Source organism: Agelaius tricolor, unplaced genomic scaffold, assembly GCF_023055355.1.
Source record: "Agelaius tricolor isolate 1412-34295 unplaced genomic scaffold, bAgeTri1.0.p SCAF_34, whole genome shotgun sequence".
In the NCBI taxonomy this organism is placed as follows: Eukaryota; Metazoa; Chordata; class Aves; order Passeriformes; family Icteridae; genus Agelaius; species Agelaius tricolor.
The window spans coordinates 5,478,303-5,499,949 of NW_027269294.1; the positions used below are offsets into that span (position 1 = coordinate 5,478,303).

At 42.2% G+C, this 21,647-nt stretch overlaps 1 protein-coding gene across 1 annotated transcript in view; it reads left to right on the forward strand.

Annotated features, from left to right (window-relative positions):
- The window catches only part of FAT4 (FAT atypical cadherin 4), a 132,397-nt gene that overhangs the window by 69,119 nt on the left and 41,631 nt on the right, over positions 1-21,647 (forward strand). The window contains exons 2-6 of the mRNA XM_071452390.1: positions 2,864-2,995; positions 5,671-5,932; positions 7,583-7,933; positions 11,991-12,913; positions 13,624-13,798. Of these exons, the coding sequence (XP_071308491.1) occupies positions 2,864-2,995; positions 5,671-5,932; positions 7,583-7,933; positions 11,991-12,913; positions 13,624-13,798 (1,843 nt within the window). The remainder of the gene's footprint in view (positions 1-2,863; positions 2,996-5,670; positions 5,933-7,582; positions 7,934-11,990; positions 12,914-13,623; positions 13,799-21,647) is intronic.

Genomic DNA, 21,647 nt, shown 5'->3' on the forward strand with positions numbered 1-21,647 from the left:
GTACTTCCTAAAGCGACACACGTCAATTTCTTCATGCAAATGTGAAGTGGGATTAGAAAGAAGTTGGTTGGGAAAAGGTTTAGTTTAGATCTTTGATTAAAGCTTTGTGGAATTTTCTCTTTTCTTTTTCTTCTCCAGTAAAGGTGTGATAAGATACTTTGCCATCTTCCAGTGCCCTGTGGCAATGGGAGACTTTGTGGTTGTGGTTCTCCTGTGGACTTTTGCTTCATGTTGGAATTTATGGAATAATTTCAAAGTGAAATTAATTTGTGAGCTCCTGGATATTCAGTTTACATCCGATCTCATTCAGGATCCTCTCTTAAATGAAATGCAACAGACTCTTTTTTTAGGGAAAATGTGAAGTTTTTTCTCAAATCTTTTTTCATAGATGCCTTAGACCAGGCTGGATGAGCCCTGAGGAACCTGGTCTGGTGAGTGGCGTCCTCATCCCTGGCAGGGTGGGTGGAGCTGCATCATCTTTTAGGTCTCTTGCAGCCCACACCATTCTGTGATTCTGTGCTTACTTCAGTGAAATTTCTGCAAACAGTTGCGTCCAAGGATCTGACTCCCCAGGTCTGCAGTTCTGTTTGGAAGCTGAAGTAGTAAATTCTAGCAGAAGTAAAAAGATAGCTTCAGACACAGATGCTAATTGGACTTAGCCAATGGTGAATTAGGAAGCAATACACATTATCTAAACCTTGTGGATAAGTAATAAATCATGGTATAAATGCTCTTTTAAAATGCTGCATTCTTTTCTAAAAAATTCTGATCCTTATTTGAGAATTCCTTATTTTTCCACTATCTAAAGCACATCTTCAGTATAAAATGCAGCTTCTTTGTTTGATTTTGAACTGATTTTTCAGAATAAAATTACCTCTTTTATTCTTCTTTTTTTCACTTCTCTGGAATCTGATTTTATAATTAACTTATTTGTCCCCCCAACCCTTAGCCATCTGTGTTCTTGGATCCTCACTATTTCACATTATTCAAGCTGTAGGCAATGCACAGCTCCTACCCCAAACCCCCCAGAAGCTGTCACATATTTTTCATATCATTTGTACAAAGGGCAATTTCTCATCATGAAAATGGGTTCTGGTGGTGAAATGTCACTTGCAGCTGAAACATTAGCTGTGAATGACATGTATGGTAGGAGTAGATGAATCACAGAGCTGTGCAGCTGCTTTACCTTGAAGCCCTGTCTGGGGAAATGCTGCACTTTGGGGAGGAAAGCAGGAGTGTGCTGTGCCAGTTCCATGGGCAAGGAGGGCTGGCAAAATCCTTCATCTGTCATTTCTACCACATCCCTCCCGTTTCTGTGATTAATTGTCACCTAGTCTCCTTGAAAACCAACCTAGGCTGGCTTCTTCAAAAGTTTGTGTCAATCACAGCTCACGATGCTCTGCTCAGAACTCCTTCTGCTTCTGCTGTCAGGGATATAAATTTAACAATAAAACCTTCTGGGTTGATCTGTCTCAGGCTGTGAATTGCTTTGTGTACCATTTTTGAGTCTCCAAAGGGACTAAATAGGGGATAAGTAAGTAACAGCCTTCTGTAAAAGACCCTTGTTCTGTCCCCACTTCCAGCACATATACTATTATATTAATATTACACTAATAATAATATAATATTTCCTCTGTGTTTGGGATCATCCTGGTGATCGAGTCAGAACAGTTTGGCAATTGGTGGTCCCTATGAAAACAGAACAGAGAAGAAAATGTTATGACAGGGGACAAGAAACAGCAGGAATCATAGACTTTGCATCACCAGAAGTGCCTGTGTTGGTTATATCCAGAGCAGCCCAGTCCATACGTTTTCAACTGAGTGCCTGGAGAGTCTTTGTGGATAAGGACATAGCAGATACTGTAGCATAAATAAAATTTTGTCTGTCAGTCCAGGTACCACCTTTAAGTCATCCGTACCTTTGCCTTTTACCTGTCTCTGTTCCTCAGTTCTTTCAGCTACTAATTTTCTCCTTAGTGGGCCTTCAGAGTTTGGTGACTGTTTATTATTTTGGGTCCAAAACCATACTTTTTTTTCCATGATAAATATAAAACAGCTGTGTCTTCTTTTTCTATTTTGGTATATTACATTCCAGACCAAGCAACAAGAGTAAATGTAGCTCTGCATCTTTTTGAATTAGCATCAGCAGGGCAGCAATCTTGCTTATGAAAAACTAGGGATAAAGATCACAAAACAACCTTTCAGGAACTATCATTCTTACTTGGAAAGGCATACAAATATGGCATGTGAAAAGAACGTTTGTTGAGTTTTGGATAGTCGAGGAGAGTAGAAGGCTAGTGGGTGCTCCTAAAGCAACGTTTATGTTTGCAATTAGAGGAGAGTTTGGAGAGAGAGAGAAAAGCAGATTATTTGTTATAAAATATATTAAGTGCAAGGGTGTTTTTTCCCCCCTCTCGGAACGGAGAGTTGCCAATATATAAACATTTCAGAGAGAATTTTACACCACCTCATCTTTATGTCAGGCAGCATTTAATGGTTGAACGATCTCCTGCCCCGGCACTTGGCAGTTCCTCTCCAGGGGCTGACTTTGAGGATTACAATGACAGTCTATCAGTGGATCTCTTCCAGTATAAACTAGGCTAGGACCATTTAAAATCAGTTGCTATCAACAAGTCAAATTAACTTTATTTGTGTTAGAGGTTTTCCTAGGAGTATTTTATAACAATGTGGAATTTTAATATCCAGACGAGCTTTTCCTATTGTTGGTGTGATTTGGGAATGTGCTAATTCATGTGATTAAGAGCAATTTACCTGATTTCTTTCAGAATTATTTTATTAGTAATGTTCAGGTTCAATCCATGTCCAGTGCTCATTCCAGTTTTTTTCCTGTTCCTTTTTACAGGTAGAAATAACACTTCAGGATATCAATGACAACCCACCAGTATTCCCCACAGACATGCTTGACCTGACTGTAGAGGAGAACATAGGGGATGGATCTAAAATACTGCAGCTGACCGCCATGGATGCTGATGAGGTAGGAGCACGATTTCAGTTCTGAATATTGGTGCTAAAAGTGCAATTCTGGACATGGTTTTGCCTGTTTTCTTCATCCCTTTGTGTGAGCTTGGCCTTAGGAATCATGGCAGTCATTCACAAAGTTCTGTCCAGCATTGTGGAGCTCTAAGCTAACTTTGGAACCAAGGTGTTGTAGTTGAGCCCAGTTCCAAGGTGTGCAATAAAATTAATCTGAGACAAGCCTTGGAGAACAAGTGAAACTCTGATAATGCTTGCTTTCCCTTTGACTAGACTTAACAAAGATCAATATTATCCCTTCCAAAAGAAGGTTTTATTTTACCAAAAACCAGAGAAAAGAAATAATGATAAAATGTGTGCTCTGTACATGAATTGGTTTGCAAAAGAGTTTTGCCCTCTGAGATTCATTATTATGAGAATGCTGCAACTAAGGTACTATGAAGAAACTACCATGCTATTGATACATTCATTTATTTTAGAAACTTAAGTTATAAAAATGTTAATCACGTTAATTTTGTTTGCTTGCACTGTTTCTTTCCATGAGGAAAACAACTAAAAAGTCAAAATAATCATGCAAAAAGTTTGTGTTGTCATTAAAATACAGAGTTACACTTGACAACAGCAAGCAGTTCTTGTTTTCCAATAATAGGGTGATTCAACCTCCTTAGGAGAATTTTATTGCTGGCCTTTTTTGTGTTTGCTTGGTTAATCTTCCTGTGATTGTTAATTGGTGTACTTAATCTTACTACTACAGAGGGAACCACGGGAACACCCCCGGGAATGGTGCAAATGTGTTGTAAATATTTTGGTTTTCCCTTTATTTTCCAGTAGTAGCCTGATACACAGACAAAACCCAGGATTTTGGAAAGGTGCACTAGTATAACAACAATTCTAGCTGCTTGTCTTTCTTTTAGGAAGTGGTAAATACTGAACTACCACTCTGTGGTGTGGTATGGCAAATATATCTAAGATTATAGCAATAGTGCTCCAGCCTCTTTTTAACCATTCCTGAACTGCCCCGGATCTCTTACCCCTTCTGAATAATGACATTCCCACATCCAGTGGGAAGTGATTTGTTACCTTAGAGAGAAATCAGTCAGTGTTTTTATCAAAAGGAATGATTTCAATTTCTCTGCCAGAACATTTGTAACTCAAACTCTATACAAGGAGTCCAAGATTTCCTAGTGGTGTGCAGCTTTGGGCTGAGATACCTTTTTATTCCCCCTTGCTTTTTGAAGGAGGAGGGTTTGTATTGAGGGCAGAGAATAAACCAGTATCGCACATGGCTGTGGTTTTAGCTGCACTCTGTTAGAAGGACTGGCTGGTCAAACGTGGGGTGAAGAATGTGATCACTCTGAAAATTCCCGTGAGATGTGATGGCTAAGCCACACAATTGGAGGAAAGCCTGTGACATCCCCATGGCACACCTGAGCACAAAGATGGAGCACTGCACCTGCAGAAGCCTGTTTTCTTTCTAAATTTGCTTTTATCAGTTAGCTCAGTCTGACTCTTTGAAAGAGCACCCCAGGGAGAAAGTTTGGTACGGGGCACTCTGGTAAGGTCAGGTAACTAACACTTGTCTCTCCTCTCACAAATACAAGCAGGTGTTTATCCCTGTTAATTTGCTTTTTTAGGCAGGAGTATTTGAAACAGCCCTAGAATTCCTTTCCACCTTATCTCTTTGATCTGCTGTTCATTGCAGAATGCTACTGGCACATCAGCAGCAGGTTTCAGCTGTCAAACCTGAGCTCTGGCCTGGCACCAGAGGAGGGCACAGTAAATAATCTGCTTGCATTTCCAGGCACCATCAGCACACAGGGTTTAGAGTACTGTATCAGATGTTAGAGGCTACCAAACCTTCGGTGTCCTTAAGCCTGTCTTGCAAAAAGAAGTACATGACATTTTTCTGTGTAACATTACTTTTCCTTAATTTTCCTTTCAACCAAAATGCTCAAAGTCCACATGAATGCTTCTTTTTTCCCCCTCAGGAATAAATGAAATTTTGTGACCCAAAAGCAAATGCTTTTGACTTGCAGCACAACCCAAGAGATCAGAGCTGTGATGTTAATGATGTGTGATTTGTCACTCTGGGGTTTTTTTATTTACATGGGTAAATAGATTTCCATGCAGAAACTGACCTTTGAGGGCCTGCTGCAAGCACAGTCTCCATGAGTTTCTCCTGACCACGAGCTGTGGCTGGAAGTGCTGCCACATGGCTGCCCCAGGTCCTCCCTGCTTCCATGCCTCCCTCCCTTCTTCTCCTGCTCCCTCCATCCCATCTCCAGAGAGCAAGAAAAGCAGAGCTGATCCCACTGGCAGGGATTTAATTTAACCTTCCAAGATAATAAGGATCAATGTTTATTCTTGTTTTAAGAAGTCACACTGCTCAGTGATGCTGGTTTGAAACTAAAACAGGTAACAGAGTTTTTGGTATTGATTGGATGAAGAGTGGAGCACAAAGTATCTGGGTAACCTCATCATTTCACATCTCATAAATAAAAACTGTGTGCATGTGGGGCTGAAGCAGGGACTGGGCAGGAAGGCTGTTTATTAAAGGAAACCGTTCTGAAAAATAATCCCCGAGCGCCGTTCCTGGAACGATCCTTGTCTCACTGCGAGTTATGATGTGGTTTTCCTGGCGAGCGAGGCGATCTGACCACTTCTGTTCTGGCTTAGGGAGCCAATGCCCTGGTGACATACACCATCATCAGTGGTGCAGACGATAGCTTCCACATTGACCCCGAGTCAGGGGAGCTGATCGCCACCCGGCGCCTGGACCGCGAGCGCCGCTCCAAGTACTCCCTGCTGGTGCGCGCCGACGACGGCCTGCAGTCCTCAGATGTGAGGATCAACATCACCGTCAGCGACGTCAACGACCACATCCCCAAGTTCTCCAAGCCAGTGTACTCCTTTGACATCCCAGAAGATGCCACTCCAGGTAAACAGGACGTGGAAATACTCGTGTGGTTGTTTTCTTCGTTTAAAGCTGGTTTCGGATGCAGGAGCGCCTTTTGATGCTTCAAAGGGGAGTTGTAACCTAAGAAGTATTTAGATCAAAAGTTTTCAAATACTGGGCTCTATTACACGCCTCCAGGTGAGAAATGAGTATTGCTTCCAAGATTTTATACAGATTGCTAGTACAAAAGCAGTATCTGCCAGTAGCATCGTAGAAGACTATTCTGAAACATGAATAAACCAAGGAGATGCAAATTGTGCAGTACTAGCTTTTAAGCTTTTATTAGGCTTTTCATAAGCATGGGAGTCTTCAACTAAGGTTACCCCAAGCCTCCCAACTTTTGCACTCTGCCCCACAGTCCGTGTCCCAAAATTTGGTGGTGTTTCGCATTAAAGAATTACAGTGCAATCAGCTGTGCCTCAGGAATCTGATCTGGAAGTAATTGAGATGTCTGTATAGCACAGAGTGCTTTGATTGCTGATCCCCAGCTATGCTCTTTTCTCTCAGAGCCCTGAGTCTTAGTCTGTTTCAGCAGGAATAACCCTGGAAAAGGCAAGTCTAATTCCCTCCACATTAAAATAAGACTTCTCTTGTTAATTGTTTATAGGGTGTACATTAGTGCTTTATACCCAGCTCAGCAGTGATGGATGCTGAAGGAAGAAATAGGCTGATTTTGTATTAAAGTACTGCAGCTTCTCCTGCTCTGCTCTCCAGAAGTCTGGGAGCAGCTGGCAGGCTCACCCAGTGGGGAAGGACCATGAGGTTTCCCTTTTGAGGTTCCACTTTGTATTCCAGAGAATAATCTCCGTTCCCCTTGCAGTTAAAGAAACATTAAGGCTTGAGATCATCAAGTGGGTGTGAAAGATACCAGCATATCCAGCTGGATTAAAGGGGTTTACAGCACTCTTCTTTTTTCTGATGATTTAAGCAGTTTTCATTATCATGTTGCTTGAAAGTAGTTAACTGTGCTGCACGTAGTTCATCTGGTTCCAGGGAAAGGAAACCTAATGATTTCTTTTCTTGGAAATGAGCTGATCTTAATTATAATTAGTGTTCGAAGTACTAAAAAGTGACACTTGATTTCTAAACTCTAGTCAGATAGGTCAGCTATGCAGAAATGAAAACACTGGCACAAGCTCACAGGGCGTTGAATTTCAGAAAACAGTGGAGAACAGACTCCTATAGGGTTTCTAGTTTTCTAACCACAGTTACCCTACAAAGGCACTGTTTCAAAAAACAGAGCTGGCTTGTGCGGTTTGTACTCACATATTGGGTTCTGCGTTTGGAAAGAAATGTCTAGAAGGTTCCAGAACTTGTGATTGTCTGCGGAAAAGGGAGGGTCCTTTGAGTCATAGGAAGGCAATGCCTAGCAGGACAAAAGATATTTTTGCCCCTGTTGATATCTAGTCTGCATAAAGATAAAAACCATTCCTGGCCATTTCTTTGAGTAAAAGCAAGAATATGATGTCTCTTCCAGCTTGAAAAACTTTTTTCAATAGTTAGTCAGACAGTGTTGAGGCTTCAGTTTCTCTGGGAGGGGATCTCTGGGAGGCTTCAGTTTCTCTGCTTGATGCTGAGCTGGCCCTTGCCTGTTGCAAGTGCCTGATGGTGCTCTGCTGTTGTGCCACTCAGGTTCCTTGGTGGCAGCCATTCTTGCCACCGACGACGACTCGGGCGTCAATGGGGAGATCACGTACACCATAAGCGAGGATGATGAGGAGGGAATCTTCTTCCTGAATCCCGTCACTGGGGTCTTCAACCTCACCCGGGCCCTGGACTACGAAGCCCAGCAGTATTACATCCTCACTGTCCGTGCTGAGGATGGGGGAGGCCAGTCCACGGCCATCAGGGTGTACTTCAACATCCTGGACGTCAACGACAACCCGCCCGTGTTTGGCATGGCCTCCTACAGCACTTCCCTGATGGAGAACCTGCCCCCAGGGTCCGCCATCCTCAACTTCAGCGTCACCGACGCCGATGACGGTAGGAGTTCCCTGACATTCCGTGCCTGTGCTCCTAAATCTGTGCTTCACCTCACCTTCACCTCAGTGTTACAAGACTTACTCGAAAAAGGGCTACCCATAAGTTGCTGCTCTCGTGCGCTTAAATTCACATTTAAATTGGACCTCAGTCTGCCAAGCTTTTTTTCTGAAAGTTTGTTGTGAATTCTGAAGAGGGTTGTGGTAATATCAGATGTTATCTGCAGTGATCTTAAATGCACTGTAACTTTTAAGTCTGTCGGGAAGTCTATCATACACGTTTGATATTGGAGGTTAAAAAACACATTGGAAGAGATCTTGGGAAAATTTCCCATTGAAATAAGCTTTAATATTGAGATTATTTATGGGATCTAGTGGGTGTTAATGTGTTGAGTGTAAAAGGTACAATTTTTATAGCTTGCTCAACCATTTTGCCATACAGCTTGTGCCCAAACAAGAAGAATTATAGAACATGACCTTAAAATGCATAAACAACATTCCATCGTGTACCGCATTTTCTGAAGCGTCTACAGACATTACTCTGTGTAACTGAATGCAAAACTCCTCATAACTCACAGTGACTTTACAGGTGAAGGTTATTTTTGTGACATGTTGAGCAACCCTGTCTCCTCTCAACTTGACAGGGGCTCAGTGGAGCCCATGGAAGTGTCTCTCACTGAAATGTGCTTCGAGGACAAAGCACCTATGTGCTTCAGGGAATCCCTCTTTGTGTACCTAAATTGACTGAACCTATCAAGGTTGCTCAGCAAAGCAGTTTTTCCTCAGGAAATGCTGAGTTGTTGGACTCCAAGATTTTTGTGGGGAGATAAATTTTACGCTGATGGATGGAACTTTCCATGGTAAAAATTTTGTAACTGGTTTTGAGATCGAGCTGAGGAAGGGAGAAGAGATTCCATAAGATAAGCCAACAAATGAGAAGTCATAACTTTCTGGTACTGATTGTTTTTGCATGAATTTCTCTTTCACCACACTTGTTAAGGCTTTTATTTTACATAAACTAAGCAAGTTGGAGGAGGAGCTTGCTTTTGTATCATGCATACCTGGGGAAGGGATTGTTCCTCCAGACTTGTAGATAAATGGGTTTGTGTCTATCTCCTCTTTCATATCTTATTTTCCTTTCAGGACTACAGCACTTGGTTTCAAACCTTTTTGGAAGTTAATTTCACTTTGCCATTACAAGTCTGTTTTCCTTTTCTCTTGCACCTCATACATTAATTTCCATCTGTGCACAGTGGATGGGAGCGATACCATAGCACTGACATATCAGCTCACATTCATCACACACTCAGCTATCAAGCAGGCAAATGAGTACTTGAGGAGCAATGCAATGAGAAGTCAGATATCTTGCCTTTTATATTTTCTGGCATGCTTGCTTTTCTAGCAGGCTGGATTTAAAATTAATAGGGCAGAAATATCATTCCAAGAGCATGCCAGGTTGAGTTCTCCCATAGGACTGTAACTTAAGCAAATGTTATGATCGATTGTTGTTTCTGTTTCAAGCCCAAACTTGTTATCTTGTGTTGTCTTATGTTCATCTAGAGCACAGAAATAGCTAGTGCTAGTATTATACTCTTCTCCATGTGCTCACAGATAATGCACTCAATACAAATATAATTTCGTTGCTTATTTATGTTACATGATCCTATAGTTTGAAAGAGCTCTGAAAAGACCTTGTTTTATAATGAGGTGTGGCTGTTGTTTTAGGATAAACACTGGTAAAAGACAGAAACATGGCGATAGTGAAAATGCTTCCATTTTCATTTTCTTGTTCAGCATGCTCCTTGGGAAACAGCAGCTGTTTATCTCAGCTTGGACTATTTCATATACAGGTCCATAGCAAATATCAGCTACAGCTCTTGGATATTTAATTATATATACTCAAAACTCAGTTACCGTAAACTGATTAATTTTGAAACTCAGATTTTATTTTTTTTAACAAAGAATTAACAGGAAAAATCTCAGATGCATGTTTGTCAGTTTGTTAAAATTTTGGTTAGGTATTCCTCCAGGCAAAGCTGGTGTAATTTCCCAGCTGAATTCTACAGGTATTTATAGAATGGCAGGGGGGAAGCAGTTTTGTTGGGTTTCTTTTTTTTTAGTCATATTAGTAAATAAATAAAAACAGAAACAAAACCCTTTAGAAGAACGTTATCATGAAATTGGTGACTCCATGTCTGTCCTTTTAGAGTTTTATCAGATGAACCCTCAGATTAAATAAACCTAAGGTTCAGCAAGGAGGATGTCCCTACATTCTCCCTAAGAAAAGCCCAGCTCCAAGCCTTGGAAGGGGGGATGGACGAGGTGCACAATGCCAGCTTGGCATGCTGTGTTTAAAATAGAGAATAGTTCATTAAGTGCCCTTCCTGGCTCCACTGATATTTAGGCAATTCTTCTGTTTCATAGTTGAATTTATATAAGCATTAGCAGCATGGAGACCTATGAGAATACAGGACAAAGAATGAAATGTTCATGGAGGTGAGATAAGGAATAACAAACCAAGTTTTTCTTAGGAATAAGCACCACAGAAAACACTGGAGGGGAGAGGGGGAAATAGAGTATTTTTTAAAGTTATTTTCTTTTGCAGGGCCCAAGCCCTTCCCATCTCCAAAAAAGTGCTTTACTGAAGTCAAGGCTTTCATACATATAATTGGTCATTTGAAAATACAACTGAACAAACAGCAGAGTAGCATTAAACTCTCACCATCCTTCACTTGATCAAAGTAATGAAGAAACACTAATATCTGGCAGATAAATGTAATAATTTCTTTAATTGCATTCAAATATTTTGTCTTTCCTGTTTGATTCTATTCATTTTATAATTTGACTCCTACAGGAAAAAAGAGAGAGAGAAAGATGCCAATTTATGAGTAGCCACTGGGGGAAAGACTCAAAAAACTACATTTCTCAAGTCTGACCATAATAAACAGCAGAGATTAATCTAATGTAGGGATAATTTTATTATCAAAGCAACTCACTCAGAGAGAAAAGAGCTTTGGAGTAAAAATGACAAAATGCACAGCAATCAGTGAAGTGGGCAGCTTTCTTTGCATGAACAAGCTAGTTTGAGAGGTAAATTAGTAGCTAATGGTTGGTTAATTTACTAATCCTAAACACAGTCTTGAATACGCAAAGCAAGAGCAGTTTTTGAAATTAATTAAAATAGGGGTAAGATAGATGGAGGAGAGAACTTTCTCCATTTGGATGTTCCCAATAATTAGTTGTTTAGAGTGAACTGTAGAATTGACACAGTAGTCCACATTTTTTTCCCACAAAGAATATTTAAGGATATTTCACAGCCCTGTCCCAGGTTCAGGATGCATTTCCCTTACTGGAATGATAAATCTCTCCCCTGACCATAATTGCTGGTTATGTTTTGATCATGAGATGAGTGAGGGCTGTTCATTTGATATTTTGGAATACCATGCCATATATGGGAAGCATACCTTTCCCCAGTATTCACTCTTGGCTTGCTCCAGCTAGGCTTGGGAGTTTCTGCTTGTGGCTTTTTTTAATTGAGTGGAAAAATTCATGAAATAATTACATTAATAATAACGTTGCTTAGTTGAACTGGGAAGAACGGAGGAAACCAGATGTTCAGTGAGCAGAGAACAACTGAGTCTTGGTTTCTGAAGGAAAACCCTTCAAATCCTTTATCCCTAACCTTTGTAGATGGGGAAAAATTATTTGTGGTGCCACCGTGGAGCTCCTGCTGAATGAAAAGCAGAGATGAACCCCTGCCAATTGTTCCCTCTGTGGCCTCTTCAATGAACATCCTCCCTCTCTCTTTCATGTATGTTATCTTGTCAGAAAATAATAATTTCAAGGCTTCTGCTGCACTGTGAAACTTTGGCTGAAATTAGCAGATGGATTCAAAAAATGGTGGTGAGGAGGTTGAACACTCAACATGGTTGTACAGTCCTTATTTCTGCGGGAAAATGAACGAAAATTTCCTGTGGAAATGAGGCCAGAAATATTGATACTTAGGAGGTACCCGTGGGATGAAATCATGTTATCTACCTTTCTTCTCCCTCCCCAACCAGGTCCCAACTCTCAGCTGTCCTTCAGCATCGCCTCTGGGGACAGCGCGGGGCAGTTCGGCATCGACAGCCGCGGGGTGCTGAGCATCTGGCAGCCCCTGGATCGGGAGAGCCAGTCCTTCTACAGCCTCGTGGTGCAAGTCCACGACATGGCCCCCCTGCCAGCCTCCAGGTACACCAGCACAGCCCAAGTGTCCATCATCCTGCTGGATGTGAACGACAGCCCTCCGAGCTTCATCTCACCCAGGCTGACCTACGTGCCGGAGAACACGCCCATAGACACGGTGGTGTTCAGAGCGCAGGCCACGGACCCTGACAGCGGCCCCAACAGCTACATCGAGTACAGCCTGCTCCCGCCTCCAGGAAACAAGTTCAGCATTGGCACCATTGATGGGGAGGTGAGGCTCACCGGGGAGCTCGACAGAGAAGCCGTGGCCAACTACACCTTGACCGTGGTAGCCACAGACAAGGGCCAGCCGTCGCTTTCTTCGTCTGCGGATGTGGTGGTCATCGTCCTGGACATTAATGACAACAGCCCAGTCTTTGCCCAGAAGCTTTACAAAGTGGAGGTGGCAGAAAATACCTTGACAGGGACGGATTTAATCCAGGTGTTGGCTGCTGATGGAGATGAGGGGACAAACGGGCAGGTCCGCTACGCCATCGTGGGCGGGGATGCCAGCAATGAGTTTCGGATCGATTCCGTGACGGGGGTGATCACTGTGGCCAAGCCTTTGGACAGAGAGAAGAAGCCCTCCTACACGCTGACTGTTCAGTCATCTGACCGTGGGAGCAGCCCCAGGACTGATACCACGACAGTCAGTATTGTCCTGAAGGATGTCAATGATTTCATCCCCACATTTGAGCTTTCCCCCTACTCTGTGAATGTCCCTGAGAATTTGGAGACTCTCCCAAAAGTTATCCTTCAGGTGGGTACATACATTTATTCAGCAATAAATATGTGTCTCTGACCATTACTGGCATGCCTACATGGTATTAATACACAGTGTCCTTCCTTCAAAACTAAAAAGGGGCAAAACAGTGCAGAAGTTGCCTCTTGGCTTTAATTGGATTTGCAGTCTTTGTTGGCTTGTTTTCCTTTTTGTGTGTATGGGTGGGTTTTTTGTTACCAAAAGTTAATATTGTTCTTTGGAGTTCTGTTTGTGTTTTCCCTGCCTATCCTCACACCTCCCCTGGGACTTTACGAGTCTGCTCTATCCTCTCATCTCATTCTCAACTTCCATGCAACAAATCTCTCAATCTCGTTGTTGCCTATATGGGATGATGCTGTGTGCCAAATATTGAGAGAGCGATAAATGGAATCTGACAGCAGGACATGCAGTGCTTGCTCTCTTACACAGCTTAGCTTATACCAGGTTTTCACTGAGCCCCAACACAGTCTTACTGTATTTACACTTGAGAAAAATAAATAATCAACTATTTAGTATTTTCACACTACGCTTTTAAATCCACCACCACGGTGTTAAGTATTTTTGTTTCCAATTACAGCTGATTTATACTTGTAGCATTTGCATTAATGCAACCCGTTAATTTGGATTATTATCACAGAGAACGCTTCCTCTATCCCAATATAATGTTACAGTCTTTGATTCCTGTTCTGCGTGCATTGCTTGTGTAGGTCGTGGCAAGGGATGACGACCAGGGGCTGAACAGCAAGCTGACCTACGTGCTGGTGGCTGGCAACGAGGAGGGGGCCTTCACCCTGTCGGGCAGCGGAGAGCTGCGCCTGGAGCGCAGCCTGGACCGGGAGGCCAAGGAGCAGTACCTGCTGCTGGTCACAGCTGCTGACGCAGGTGAGGCACGCAGAGCTCCTCTGCTGCTGAGCTCCCGTGGGGAACATCGTGTTCTGGGCAGAAAATAAATGGTTTTGTGGTGGTCTGAAACTTTGGTGGGTGGAGGTCGGGTAGCTGTGTTGAATGGGGATCTCCGCGGGGAGAGCTGGGCTTGCCTGATGTCAAAGGGAATTTGGTTTCTGGGAATCAGAATTTTATTCCTAGGTCCAGTTGTTTGCTGTTGGTAATGCTCACTACAAATTTAGGTAGGTGGATTTTTGCCCTGCAGTAATAAGTGGTCCTACCTAGGTAATAAGAACTTCATGCATTCAGACTGCAAAAAACCTATTTAAACAGCAATAGGACACTGTATAATGTTGGCATCACAAATGTGCAGAGGTCACATCAGTGGGCAGAAAACAGCTATGGACTACTCAGTTGACCTTACTGAAATCTTAGCCCTGAAAAGAAATAAGAATTTGCATTTCAATATTTTAATATTCTGCTTTGGTCAGCATCCAGTCATATCTTTGCACCACAATACCAAATGTATTCCAAGTTCTTTCATTTAAAACAGGATGTGAAGTCTTGTTATGAAGATTAATTGCACTTTCATTTGAGGTGTCCAAGCCCAAAATTTTGGTTTCAGATTTTGGTATGAGTATTATTAACAAAGACATCCTGCATCATACTTTGGACTGATCTCTGGTCTCCCATGGTTTGATGGATTTAATTTACTGCAGAACTTTTTTCTGATTTCTAGCAGTAAAAATAGAAGCAGAGCTGACTTGTTGACAAGTGAATACAGTTTTGTTTTCTGCCATGCTGTGTGCAGTATCTTGTGCCAGTGACAACAGCTATGTTCCTATTGCAGCAGTGCTCAGGTATTCCACTCTCTGAGCACAGCTGAAGCTGAAAAACACAATTTTAAGGCTTGAGGTATCATTTGTCTTGTACTTTGGCTGGAGGTAACTGTGTGCTTTATGATTTTTACACTGGCATTCTATTACTCTGTAGCCTCAAACTGCTCACTTGTGACTTGGACTCACTTGGGCTTGGATGTCCTTATGTTCCTTCAGAAGCCGAGGCTGGATTTGTCTTGATGTCTCTTTGGTGTCTCAGTCCAAGCTGACAGAAGTCAGTGAGGGCTGGACAGAGCAAAACATCCAAAGACTGAACTGATAAAAGTGGTGTTGTGCAGCCAACAATTATTGATTGTCCTTCTTGGAAAAGGGAGAGGAGCAGAACTCAGCTGTACCCCACGCCTAGCATGGTGTGTAACCAAGAGTGTGACTAGAGCACAGGCTTTACCTGGCCTCTGGTTCCTAAAAACCCCACACAATCCAGGAGATTTAACCCACAGTTGAATCCAGTGATCCCAAATGAAAATATTTACCTGTGTTGGGAGATCTCTGAGTTTCAGGTAATCCAGGGAGATGTTAATACATGAACTGTGCATGGTACCTTTTCCATAAAAGCGGCTGACAAGAACAGCAGCATGTTTTATGAGTTCCTGTGTTTAAACATGTAGATATCACACTGATTAAACACTTTGAAACTTCCTTTTTAAATTTGCTATGTTCTTGTAAAGCTAACTCACAAGTTCCCATGCCCTCCTGCCAGTGTTAAAATGTTCTAGCAAGTGTGTTCAGCAGCAGCTGTTCAGTAGTAACTTCAAGCTGAATGTAACTGCTCTGCTGTGCTTCAGTTTGCAACCTGACTAATCCACAGCTGGTGTCATTTGGGATAATTTTCAGCCAGGCTGGTGAATAACATTAGCTGTCATCTTCTGGTTGCACTGAGGACTTGTTCTGAATTCATACCAGCAAAGAATACACTGCAAACTATGCTAGTCATGATGTATCTAAATCACAGGAAAGTGGAAGTCTTCAGTAGAAATCAGTGGCAAAACTTAGCTTGATTTCATGCAAGTGGGATGGGAACCATAGGCACAGTAGATATCCAGGTGTTACCACACTGGCTGCTGCTAGTCAGTGCTTGTTTCATTAAATGATGTATTTCCTGCCACACTAGCAAAAAGGTGGGAATGACACAATCTTGAAATGGATAATACAAGCATTTGGAGTATTTATGTTCTTGAGCAGCTGCTAAATGTTTATAAAAGAAACTCTCACAGGCATGTCCAGCTCTTTGCCTAACATAACCATTTCTACTGAGTCTCTTAGTTTGTGTTTGTTTGACAATTCCTAGTAAAAAGGACTTTGCATACAGACCATTCATGCAGAAATACTCATGCAAAACAGGTAGGGAAGCAGTGCCTCACAAAGTGTTGTAAAAAGCAGACTTGTCTGAAATTGTCCACATCCATATTATATTTTAAAATGAGTCAAGGAAAAGGTATTATCCTTTGCACTTTGAGGTTGGCTTTCATTAGCTGTAACAAACAGTCTTTTGAGTAGTCTTTAGCAGCCCACAGAAGAGTCTTGCCATATATGGTGCATCTGATTTAAGGTTTGGGGTTTTTTTTACAGATAAAAATCATGGTACACATCCAGATACAGTTAACTCAGGAAAAGTCCATCAAGAGCAAAATACTGTCTGTCCAGCCCTCTTCCCATTTTTCTTTGTGTCTGCATCTCAATTTTTATAGGCTGCACTGACTGGTTTAAAACATTCAGAGATTATATCCTGCTCCTAAAGAAGTCTATGCCAACTCTTCCTGTTCTTTCCAGGAAGCAGACACAATACATACTTAGAAGCACCCTTAGACATAAGAACTAATGGAATCCCAATTTAGTTTTGGCTGTCTTCCTGGTCTCCTTATCCATAATCAAGGATTTCTTGATTTTCTTGTGTTTATTTTCACTTCATCAAGTTGTGACTGTGGATTCTTGCTGTGTTACCTTAGCCTGTGTAAGGGAAGCTGCTGGAAGAAGGATGACTTGTAATTTTTCATTATTTTTATCTCGAGGTGTCCATCCTATGCACCTTTATAGATTTACAGCATGTTTTGGCAGCAGGTATGCTGAGTATAACAGCAAGGGAAAGATTAGGACATGGTAAAGTGTGGAGCCAGCGGGGCTGCATAGGATAGAGCGCCTGTGCCCTCAGGGATCTCTGTGCTCTTCCACTGCACACAGGAGTGCTCTCCCAGAGCAGATCTTAGCCCTGGACATGTAAGACTTGTGAGTTATGAAGAGCTGAGCTGCTCATAAGCACTGGGGACAGGTCAGGTGGGGGACCACCAGTGGGACCACGTGCCCCAGCAGTGGAATTCTGGGCAGTTGTTGAAGAAGTGCTTTCCCAAGCAAGGGCTTCCCTCAGGCCCAGAGAAGTCAGTCATGATCTATGCACTGTCCTGGCTCTGGCCCAGCTATTCCTTGGCCTTGGCTGCTAATCCTCCACCCGCTCCTCAGGGTGCATCATGGGTTGGTGGAGAGTCTTCCCTGCGTGCTCGGGGAGGGAAAGGATGGACAGAAGGACTTCTGGCGCTTGGCTCAGTGATTTGTGTCCCTGCAGCCTGCCTCGTGCCCAGTTTCCACAAGGCAGGCTGCACAAAGGGCTTTGATTCCTACCTTGGTTTATCATCACTCTCCCCTCACTTCTGCACTTGCACCATGCTCTCGCTGCGGCTGGGCGCTGGATACTCGGCCACTGCTCTAGGCAGGGGGGATTTGTGAGGACATGCAGAGCATCCATCACTGGGAACATTCAGCATCTTCCAGAGCTGTACACCTGTGGCTTTGGTCGAGAAATAGAACATAATTCAACCCCAAAGCTCAGCCATCCCAACTGAGAGACCCTCTTGCAGCTCAAGCTGTAAGACCAGAGTGCATGAATTATAAATACAGCGACAGGCCAAGTGATGGACTGTGGAAGAACAGGACAGTGTTTAGATTGCAGATGCTGCCCCAGAATGTCTGCTAACATAAACGCCAAGAAACCTACACACAACTATTTGAACGTGTCTTCACGGGTCTGCTTCTACCACATAAATCTGATCTGCTCTGCTGTACCTTTCTTCATGGCAAAATGGTTGGGAAAAGAGACTTTCTGCCTTTTTTTTTTTTCACCCCATCTGGTGGGGATGCGGCACTAGGTAAACATTCAACTCTGGCAGCATGACAAGAACTGGTGCAGCTGCTTTTATCATCCGTGTCTTTAACTTTTTGAGCAATTTTCTGGACAAATGTTAGCATTCCAACAGTCCTCCTCCCTTTATTTATTGATTGCAGGGATGTGGAGTAGCACATCTGGAAACCTGCTCACTGCCAAGGACTACTGTTTAAATAAACTGCAGCCACCATCTCTTGATTAGGTCAGTCAGAATGGCACATTGCCATAATAAAACCAAAATCAAATCATGATGTTTCTAATTAGAAGCTGTGTTCCTGTGATTTGGGTTGTTTTTAATTTCATTTGCTTAAATAACCTATTTACTGATTTTGATAAATAATCCTGAAAGAAATGAATTGGTGAACTGGTTATTATATTTAGTTAGCTGTTCTTTCTGTACATCCCTGGCCTGGATGAAAAACAACCATATGTTTTTTCTTTAGGAAATGTTGGTCCCCAACTTATGCATTCTTTCCTTCAAGAATGCAGGAGGGAGACCAAGCAGAGAGGTTATATCCTTCTCAGGAATTCTCTTCTGAGCTTGGCTTTTGGTTCCCTTCAATCCTAAAATCAAATGAAAGATGACAGTGCAGTTGTGTCGGTTTTTTAACACATTTCAAGATATTTCCCAACAACAAAAAGGACAGCTGTATTTTCTAGTAATGTTTAGAAAGTCTTAAGACTCAACATTGTGTGAGATTTAACTGGCTAGACTTAAAGACATTTGTACTCATCCTGTTTCCTTAGCAGACACTGTATTTCTACCTAACACAGGACCTGCAGTGTGAAAAGACGTTGCCTGAAAAAATGAATATTACTTTTGCAACAAATTTAGCTATTTTAAAGTTTTGGTGCTGTCAAAACAAACAAGCACTTATTTCAGCTGGAGATGGTCTGTTTGCCAGGTTTTATGTGCAATGTCTGAAAACACCCATTGCTGAGGCTTTGGTGAGCTAAATGAAGCTGATGTCTGCTCACCTTGGTGCTCAGCAGTTGACAGAAGGATTACTCTCTTCTGTGGCCTTGTTTTATGGCACAGCTGTTTCAAAATGAATTTTGGATTCTGCCCCAGCTCCATTTATTTCCTTGTATTCATGGAAGCTCTTCCTTGTGTCAATGCTGTCTGCTCTAGCCTAGTTTTAGTGGTTTTCTCTTTCACTTTGGCTTTATTATTTTTGCTCTTTTAATACTGATACTAAAACTGTTGATGCAGTAGTTCTGCCTGATTTTTAAATTTATTTCTAAATGGCACCTTGGGAGAACTGAGATGGTGACACTCATCAGTGAGTTCATGTTGTCTTACCATCCTCTAAAATCAGGAGACAAGAGAATTGAGAGTGGCATTTTGTGGTTGTGGCACTCTAATAGCAGGGTCTTGCCCTATCACAGAGCCTAGAAACTGTTAGCACTCTTTGACGTTTTCCCTGCAAGACAAAAGCTCCAAAAGCTGTTTAGGAAGAGTGCTTGTGGCAGAGTCAGTCCAACATCCCCTGAGGAGTTATTGTCAGGGAAGAGAACATGTCAGTGGCTGTGGGATGTGACATGTTTCCTCCCCAAAGGAGGTGAGGGCTTTAGCCCATCCCCTCAGAGAATCACCCCCAAGGTGCACAATACAGCCCCTGAATGGCATTTGAGGCATTTAGTCCTCTTTTTGGGCTTAAAGCTCCATTATTGGATCACTGTTTTCTAAATAGTCCAGCAAGAGTCTCTGGGCTAAATCCAAGTATATAAGTTCCTCTGGGGTGGGGTGCAGGAGAAACTTATATTCAGGCTGGCAATGGGCTCAGGCTGGCCAGCTCAAGCTGAAATATCTGTGAAAACAATGAAAGATTTTCAGTCAGATTAAAATAATGCATAGCACTTCATTTTCAAACCAACTCAAACTAGTTTTGGGGAGAAAAAAACAGGTATAGCTCTTAAAAAATCCAGGTTAGTTTATTTAAACTGGAAAACAAGCTAGAATATAATGTTGAATATTTTAAAATTTTCAAGTTAGAATTGTCTGGTCTTCAGTTTGCAAGCTGTTGCACTTCCTCCCTTACCTCTTCATTCATCCACCTTGCTCTGATTAGTTTGGAACTTCTACATCAAACGTAATTTTCAATTGTTCTACTGCTTACATCACTTGCCTGTGAAATTCTATTTCATATCTGCTAATGAGATCTCTGAATGTAATCTGTTTTGCAGAAGAGTACTTGGAGTAGTTGTTAAGCAGTTTATCAGCCTTTGAGAAATACTAAGATTTTTCCAGCCTTGGTGATCTTAAACAGTTTTTTAAATTAAACATTACACCTTATAAATTGTAAGTCTGCTAGTTCAATCTTCAAATACAAAGCTACAATTTCAGGAAGCCTTAATTGCAAGGATAAAACAAGTAAAACATGCACATATGGCCTGAACACTTAGCCTGCTGGTTAATCTTCTCTATTTATACAGGGTGTTTTTAAAGCATAATTCAAAATTGTGCATTGCAGGAATTTTGCTGTGGGATATTCAGGAGTCACAAGCTGTCAAAAATTACCTTAGTCAGCAGCTCCTGCAGGAGCCAGCTTTTCTGTTTTTTCTGTTTACAGCAATAACTTATAACAAGGAGGAGTAATTTGGTGGTTTTAAGCAAGTTTGTTTTTTTAATGGCTCTGCCTTTCTCCTGAGTTGCAGTTCCACTTTCTTTCAATCTCACTTCTGCCACAGAGGCCTTGGGTGGGACACATGGCCTTGCCCACTCTTCCAGCACCTCTTGCTTTTTGCAGGCACAGGGAGATCATAAAACGATTTGGGATGGAAGGGACCTTAAATCTCATTGAATGCAACCTGCTTGCCATAGTCAGGGGCGCCTTCCATTAGACCAGGTCACTCCAAGCCCCATCCAAACTGGCCTGGGACACTTCCAGGGATGGGGCAGCCACAGCTTCCCTGTGCCAGGGCCCTGCCACCCTCACAGGGAACTATTTCTTCCTTGCACCCTTACAACTTGTCATGTGCCATGATTTTTATGACCATTAAGTTCAGGATTTTCCTTAGTTGTTCTTATTTTGAAACATTTGGTAAAGGCAACTTCTTGCTCTGGGAAAAAAATGCATTTCTGGCTAAGAAACGTGCAGTATGTACGTGTGAGATTGTTGAACATCTTGAAGCTGTGCTAAATATATATTATACTTTATTGCATGAGTGTTTTTTCTCAGTCTGTGTCTGTGTTCCTGTCGGCCTGTAACAGTGCTCCAGCTTTTTTTTTTTTTTTTTTAACCTCTCTGGGTTAACAGCTGCAGGAAACTGCTCCTGATCAGAGGAAGAAAACAGGGGTAGGGAAATGTGTATATACACCAGAGGCTTTAAAATTGCCTCTCTGTGTGCCTGCAATTCCTGTTCTTTCAACAGCATATTACATTTTTTGCAATGTGAAGTTGCCCCTGTCCTGAAGCTCCAAAGCTTAATGAATTCATAGGGCGCAGTCAGTCAGGAATTTTGGAACCCATATTTAAAACTCATGTGGATAGGACCAGATGAGAGATCCCATTGTGTATCACTGTTTTGGGACAGAGTTTTCTTTTGCACTCTCAGAACAGGTGTGAGTTTCTGTGTTCATGCACATGCACCAGCCTAAGTGTGGCTGGATGTGTTGTTGCTTGAACAAGGTTGGGCTCTGGTCTAGTCAATAATTTATTATTTTGTTTTCACTTTTTATGTTCTCAGATTTAGTTCTGTTTTCTCCCAGCTTATTTAGGCTGCTAGATGGGGGTTGATATTCTCTTTTCTAATACCTGATGTAGTACAGAAGTTCCCTGGGTTTTTTCCT